Source organism: Myotis brandtii, unplaced genomic scaffold, assembly GCF_000412655.1.
Source record: "Myotis brandtii unplaced genomic scaffold, ASM41265v1 scaffold573, whole genome shotgun sequence".
Classification (NCBI taxonomy): domain Eukaryota; kingdom Metazoa; phylum Chordata; class Mammalia; order Chiroptera; family Vespertilionidae; genus Myotis; species Myotis brandtii.
Genome location: NW_005370145.1, coordinates 1186934 through 1195011, shown reverse-complemented (window position 1 = coordinate 1195011; position 8078 = coordinate 1186934). Strand labels below are relative to the sequence as shown.

Sequence of the window (8078 nt, the reverse complement as noted above, 5' to 3'; positions counted from 1 at the left end):
TACTTAAAACAATTTTTAAAAGAATAAAAAAAATAATATTTCATTATATGGACGTGCCACATTTTATCCATTCACCTATTGAAGAATATTTAGGTTGCTTTCGATTTTTATTAAAATGTTCTATTATGTTATGTTAACGATTACTCATTTATTTCAGCCCTTTGTATTCAGCATGTCTCTATTGAAATCAAGTGGTAGTAAAAATAAATGAAAAATTGCTGACGAACATCAAAATTTCTTAGAAACGTGGGAATTGGAGTATTTTTGCTGTGAAGTAAAAAATAAAATAATCTGCTTGATATGTAATAATGCTATTAGCGTACCAAAGTTACACAACATTCATCGTCACTATGAACAACGTAAGTCAAAATATGATAATTACGAGGGATTAATGAGACAAGAAAAGTTGAAAGAGCTCAAGTTGGGGCTGAATAAACAGCAGTTCATGGTGACTAAAGTATCACATGAAAGTGAAGCAGCGGGGCATGCAAGCTACTTCTTGTCGGAGTTGATAGCTAAACCCTCGAAACCTTTTACTGAAGGTGGTTTCATCAAGGAATGTCTCATTAAAGCTGCAGAAATTATTTGTCCTGGAAATGGGAAGTCTTTTCAGAGAATCTCTTTGTCTCGAAATACAGTTGCAGAAAGAGTTACTGATTTGGCCGACAATTTAAGTATTCAGATCAAAGCAAAATCACCTAGTTTCGAAGCTTTCTCCATTGCCTGTGACGAGAGTACGGACATTGGAGGCGTAGCTCAGTTAGCTGTGTTTCTTCGTGCTTGCGACACGGATTTCAATATTTTTGAGGAATTGTTGGAACTAGTACCGATGCATAACACTAGTACAGGACAAGATATATTTAATTGTGTTTTTAAACTTGCAAATATACAATCTTGCAAATACACAATCTACCTCTCTCAAAATTAACTTCCGTAGCTACAGATGGAGCTCCTTCGATGACCGGAAACAACAATGGTTTCATGGCATTTCTGAAAAAAAAAAAAAAAAGTGAAATTTTTGACGGATCCAAGATTCATCATACGCATTGCATTATACATCAAGAAGTATTATGCGTAAAGAAGGTAATAAACATGGAAAGTGTGTTGACATCTATCAAAAAAATTATCAATTTCATAAAATCTCCAAGTTTAAATCAGCCACAGTTCTCTGCTTTCTTAAGTGAATTAGACAGCGAATATTCCAGTTTGTCCTACTATACTGAGGTACGTTGGCTATCCTGCTCCAAGGTTCTTAAACAACTCTGGGACTTGAAAAAAGAACTATGTCAGTTCTTAATAACTAAAAATCAAGACACAAGCCTGTTTTTTGACAAGATATGGTTGCAAGATTTATCTTCATGGTTAATATAACAAAACACACATATGTTTTGTTATAACTTAAAACTGCAAGGAAGAGATCAGATTATTACAAACATGTGTGACCAAGTCAAAGCATTCAAATGTAAGCTAGTTCTTTGGGAAAAGCAGTTGCAAAATGAAGATTTAATGCACTTTCTGGCATGCAACATGAACAAATCAAGTTTAGGTGAAACTGCATCGTATCAAAAATACGCAGAAGAAAATTTAAGCCTTAGAACTGAATTTGAAACAAGGTTTGCAGATTTTAAATTTTTGGAAGACAAATTTTCTTCAATTTTTTCAATAAATACAGAATCAGTACCTAATCAAATGCAAATGGAGGTAATTGAGATCCAGTGTGATTCAGATTTGAAGGCAAAATTCAGTGAAGTTGGCGTGCCTGAATTTATTTTTTTAATATTTAACTGCCAGGTTTGAAAATACTCAAAAATTCGCATATGAAATTATTTCCATGTTTGGAAGTACTTATCGGTGTGAGCAGTTATTTACAATTATGAAAGGAAATAAGTCTCCTGTCAGATCCAGAATTACTGACGTTCACCTTGGTCAGTTTTGAAAGAAAATCTTGGTCTAAGTCTGTATTCACTCCAGGTCACCTTCCAGGTGACTATTTGTTGAGCTCCTCCTATCAGTCAGGTGTTTCAGGCACTGGGCACAGATAGACACTGTTACTCTACCCCCTCCCACTTTACAGACGAAGAAACTGAGGCTCAGAGGTTATAGTGCAGTGGTTCTCAACCTTCTTAATGCTGCGACCCTTTAATACAGTTCCTCATGTTGTGGTGACCCCCAACCATAAACTTATTTTTGTTGCTACTTCATAACTGTAATTTTGCTACTGTTATGAATTGTAATGTAAATATCTGATATGCAGGATGTATTTTCATTGTTACAAATTGAACATAATTAAAGCATAGTGATTAATCACAAAAACAATATGTAATTATATATGTGTTTTCCGATGGTCTCAGGCGACCCCTGTGAAAGGGTCGTTCGAGAACCGCTGCTCTAGAGGATTTTACACTGGCAATTAAAAGCTCTGGTCCAAAAGAGGAAGTGTGTCTCACAATTCATTGGCCAGAACTAGTCACATGACTCTACCCAAACACAAGGGAGTCAGAAGGTGAAATCTTAGCATATTCCCAGAAGGCAGAAAGCTAGAAAGATTTGGTGAACAGCATTCATGACTACAATATGAAACTAAATGGCTACTACTGAATCCATCAGACTCTGGCTTAAAATTACACATATGAGATTTATACACCAATGTTCATAACAGCATTATTCACAATAGCCAAAAGATGGAAACAACACAAGTGTACATCAACTGCTGAATGAATAAACAAAATATGGTCTGTACATACAATAGAATATTTTCAGCCTTAAGAAAAATTAAATTCTGATACATCCTACAACGTGGATGAACCGTGGTGATGTTATGCCAAGTGAAATAAGCAGACACAAAAGGACAGATGTATGATTCCACACTGGAATTCTCTAATAAGAATTTTAAAGCAGCCATCACAAATACGCTTCAATGAGCAATTACAAACATGATTGAAACAAATGACACACAAAAAATAGAAAGTCTCAGCAAAGAAATAGAAGATATATAGAACCACTAAGTGGGAATTTTAGAACTGAAAAATACAAGAACTGAAATAAAAAAAACTCAAAGGCCCTGGCCGAGTTGGTTAGAGCATCGTCCCCGTATGCCAAGGTTGCAGGTTCAATTCCCCAAAATTCTAGCAAGAAGTAGGCTGAGAAAACTACACAGCACAAAAAAACGGGCTGCCTTTCATAGAAAAGGGTGATTCAGAAGGTAAAATCAAGGACATAGCAGGCAGAGCCACAGAGGATGTACAAATTGGCCGTAAACACATGAGATTACCTCTTGGAGAAATGCATTAGGAAAATGCAAATCAAAACCACAGGAAGAGAGGACTTCACATTTATTAAGAAATATTGAATCAATAACATGTACGATAACGTGTGGCAAGGATGTAGAGAAATTGGACTCTTCTCTCATTACTAATGGGAGTGTAAAATGGTACAGTTGCTTTGAAAAACATTCTGGCAGTTCGGCCAGAAGTTAAACATAGAGTTACCATGTGAGTCAGTAATTTCACTCCTAGTTATATATACCTTAAAGAACTGAAAACTTTTGTATGAAAACTTGTTCATAGCAACATTATTCATAATAGTCAAAAGGTGGAAACGACCAAAATGTCCATCGATTTACAAATAGATAAATAAAATATGGCATATCCATAAATGTAATATTATTCAGCCATAAAAAAAGAAATGGAGTGCTGATACTTTATACAACATGAATGAACCATGAAAACTTTGTTAAGCAAAAGAAGCCAGACACAAAAAGCCATATATTTTATAATTTAATTTATATTAAATGTCAGAATAGGTAAATCCAATGAAACAGAAAATAGATTAGTAGGGGCTAAAGGGAATGGAGAGTGATTAGGATGATGAAAATGTCCTGGAATTGGATGGTGGTGCTGGTTGCACAACATTGTAAATATACCCAAACCACTGAACTGTATACTTTAAAAATAGTAAATTTTATGGTATATTAATTATATCTTTTAAAAAAAGATTTAAAAAGATCCATGGAGACACTCCTGGACTGAAATCAGACTGAGTTTTAATGAAGGAAATGTCAACATTTTCCCAGCTGGATTTGAGAATTGCTATGTACCAGTGACTTTTGTGTGCCTCTCAATTCCCTTTTTATTTCTTTTCTTTTAAAAAAAAAAATCTTTTTATTGATTTCAGAAAGGAAGGGAGGTGGTAAAGTTGATTGTGGTGGCCCTGACCGGTTTGGCTCAGTGGATGGAGCGTCGGCCTGTGGACTGAAGGGTCCCGGGTTCGATTCCGGTCAAGGGCATGTACCTCAGTTGTGGGCACATCCCCGGGGGGCGGCGGGGGCGGTGTGCAGGAGGCAGCTGATTGATGTTTCTCTTTCATCATCGATGTTTCTAACTCTCTATCCCTCTCACTTCCTCTTTGAAATCAATAAAGATATTTTTTAAAAAAAAGTTGATTGTGGTGGTAGTGGTGAAAGTGCAGGTGGAGGTAGAGGTGGAGGGGATGGAGGAGGTGGAGGTGGTGGTAGAAATGGAGGTGGTGATGGTGATGGTGGAGGAGGTGAAGGTGGAGGAGGTGGTGGAGGTAGGGTTGAGGTTGGTGCTGGTGTTATCTAGGCAGACTGCTCATGAGTGCTAGTCATTTGAGCTGGACAGAGGGTTGGACTGCTGTCCAGGGCACATGATACAACCCCCTATAGTGCTCTCACGGTTTAACCCGCCTCTTTCCAAATGCCATTTTGCTCTTGAATTCTTCACTGTGAATAAATTAAGCCAACAAATTCATAAGTGATATCTCTTTCCTGATCATTCCCCTTATCTCCTAGCGAACAAAGTTTGAGATGGGGGTAAAAAAGTGTAAAGAGGCTTAACTCTTGAGAGGTATTTGCCCGTCCGTGTACAGGGTGCTGTGGGAGGGCTTGGGCAGGTGTGGGGACCAAAGGGTGCCAAAAGGCTCCTAGGTAGAAAGAATTCGGAAACAAACCTGTTCTTTCTCCCTTCCTCTCCTTCTTCAACAACTGCCAGAGATGATAAATAAAAGACAATTTATTCCACATTACCCAAACTGCAGGCAAAGCGGGAACAAAGAAGAGGCGTGCAAAGCGGGTCCAAAATCCTTGCTCTCTAATGATTTGCAGTGAGGAGGGCCGAACTACTTAAGGGTTGTGGGGAAGAATGAGGAGGGTGATCCAGATCAAAGGACAGAACTTGGTGCCAGGGGTTCAGAAAAGCTTACAGAGATTCCTTGCCTTGTTCAGATCCCGGGCTTCTTCCCAGTCGACATAGATGTTTGAGACCCTGTACTCAGCGAACCTGACCTACTGCTGCTGCTGCTGAAGGACAGGGTGGAAGACGCACTGCTCAGAATCAGACTCCAGAATCTTTTATTGTTGAAGTAGCAGAGGAACGCTGGGAAAAGACAAGGGGATGGGGGAGAGGAAAGTCAGAGAGTGGAAGGAAAGTGGCAAGCAGGGTGAGCCCAAAAGGAAGTCCCTGAGAACCCATCCCTGTGACGGTCAGCCACCTCGCCACACTTTCTCTGCCCTGACCCGCACCCACGTCCCCTCCTTCCCAGGGCCCTCCAGGACACTCACCACAGATGAGATATAAGATAAACACCACCCAGCCAATAAAATAGCTCCACCCGATGTGGATTGAAAAATTCTTCTCCACCTCGTAGAGCCAGACATCAATCGGAAACAGCAGGAGGCCGGAGAAAAGCAAGGCAACTAGGAGACAGGAAGCAGAAGGGTCATTGCCACCCGCGGATCCCATAGGGACTCTTCCTCATCTGCGGTGCCATAGCCACAAACCACGACTCCCACGAGCGCACACAGAGTCCATGGCCCCAGAGGTTCCTGGGAATCAACCCCTCGCTCCCACCTCTCTAGTGACCAGGAAATGATGGAAATCCATTTCCAGTCAACAACTACCAGTTCTACCTGTTGTGTGTTTCCACCACCCACCAAGCCCCTCCCCAACGGCCAGAGAAAGGACGAGGGAGCAGTGCCGGGGAAGATGGGGTGAGGAGACACTGAGGATCTTTCCCAGAACCAAGGGGCACCTTCACAGACGCTGATGATGCACCCAACCAAGCCAAAGAAGGGCACTCGCTGCAGCCCAGGGATGTACGGCAGGTACAGCCAGATGGTGTAGAAGAAGCCCAGCATCAGCGACAGGCTGAAGGTGATCTTGGCCACCCCAAAGAACGGGTGCTCTGTCCACAGCTCCAAATTGTCTGGAGAAAAGGAGGAAACAGGATAAACTTAGGGATTCGCAAGAAGACAAGCTATCATCCAAAGAGCCAATCTGAGAAAATGCTCAGGCCCGTTAATAACCAAAGAAATACACACTTGCGATAACAATGAAATATCACTTCTGAGACAGGCAACGGTTTTTGATGGAGATTGTTCGGCGATCCTAACCATATAACGTCAAATCCCTCAATAGAAAAAATAGGCAAAAAGCGTGAGCTGCCATTCTCAAAGAAGAAAGTCCAAAAAACATAGGAAGCTCAACACAAAGAAATGCAAATTAATTGTGATTGTTGCTGTTAAGCCTCACCCAAGGCTATTTTTTCCCACTGATGTTTGTTTGTTTGTTTGTTTGTTTAAGAGGGAGTGGAAAGAAGGGAGGGAGAGAGAGAAACAGACTCATCGATTGATTGCCTCCTGCCCTCGCCCCAGCCTGGGGCAGGGAACAAACCTGCAACCCAGGTACATGCCCTTGACCAGGAATCGAACCTGTAACCATTCTGTGGGCAGGCCGTCGCTCTAACCACTGAGCACACCAGCCAGGGCAAAATGTGATTTTTAAAATCTATTAAATTAGAAAAGATCAAGACAAAAGTGATGATATCTAGTGTAGGAAAGGATTTAGAAGAAAGAAGTACTATCACATACTACTAGTAGGCAGCATTTCTAGTAAGTGATATGGCATAAAATAAAAAGAAAAGAAAATAACAACAAAAAAACACCCTAAATTGGTAAGCCCTTTGACCCAGAAATGTTTCTTTTCGGAATTTACATTAAGGAAATCATCCAAGATCACACTATAAAGTATATACAGAGATCTTCTTTGCAGAGATATTTAAATGTACAAGAGATTTGTTAAATAAATTAAAGTGTACCCACACATTGGATTATTATGTTCATTAAAAATGATGATATGGCCCTAGCCGGTTTGGCTCAGTGGAAAGAGTTTCAGCCTGCAGACTGAAGGGTTCCAGTTCGATTCCGATCAAGGGCATATACCTCAGTTGCAGGCTCTATCTCACAGCCCTGGTTGGGGAGTGTGTGTGCAAAGGTAAGCAATCAATATGTCTCTCTCACATTGATGTTTCTCTGTCTCTCTCTCTCTCTCTCCCTTCCATTCTCTCTAAAAATCAATGGGGCCCTGACCGGTTTGGCTCAGTGGATAGAGCGTCAGCCTGCGGACTGAGGGGCCCCAGGTTCAATTCCGGTCAAGGGCATGTGCCCTGGTTGTGGGCACATCCCCAGTGGGGAGTGTGCGGGAGGCAGCTGATCGATGTTTCTCTCTCATCAATGTTTCTGACTCTCTGTCCCTTTCCTTTCCTCTCTGTGAAAAATCAATAAAATATATTTTAAAAAAATCAATGGGGAAAAATCCTCAGGTGATGATTAACAAACAAACAAAATGATGATAAGACAGCTGATTGTCTCTGAATAGAGTGTTTCTAGGAAGAAAGGAGAAACAGGAGGCTCACTTCACTGTATAGTCTTCTGCATGTTTTGAATTTTCACTCTGTTTATATACTACCTAATCAGATAAATTGTAAACATAGGTGATGCTATAGAATAATTATTTAATGATATAAGTAAATGCTCACAACTGAAAAGTGGAGTTTGCAATACAGGGCATGTAGAATGATTATAATTTTTAAAAATAATAGACATTTATTAAAATAACATAATATATGTGAAATTTATATAATTTTATTAATTAATAAATGCAATAAAAAGTAAAATAAAAATATATCTATATTTCTGTATTTATTTTATGTATATATACACACAAAAGGCTGGAATTAAATCCATTGTAATGTCATTGTGATTATATCTGTGTGGGGAATTT

The 8078-nt window shown here is 39.8% G+C and overlaps 1 protein-coding gene across 1 annotated transcript in view; it reads right to left on the bottom strand.

Annotated features, from left to right (window-relative positions):
- Positions 1–4851: 4851 nt before the first annotated feature.
- The window catches only part of ODF4 (outer dense fiber of sperm tails 4), a 14305-nt gene continuing 11078 nt past the window's right edge, over positions 4852–8078 (bottom strand). The window contains exons 5-9 of the mRNA XM_005878845.1: positions 6049–6222; positions 5579–5713; positions 5307–5393; positions 5045–5049; positions 4852–4941 (exon numbers count right to left, since the gene is read on the bottom strand). Coding sequence (XP_005878907.1) covers positions 4852–4941; positions 5045–5049; positions 5307–5393; positions 5579–5713; positions 6049–6222 — 491 coding nt within the window. The remainder of the gene's footprint in view (positions 4942–5044; positions 5050–5306; positions 5394–5578; positions 5714–6048; positions 6223–8078) is intronic.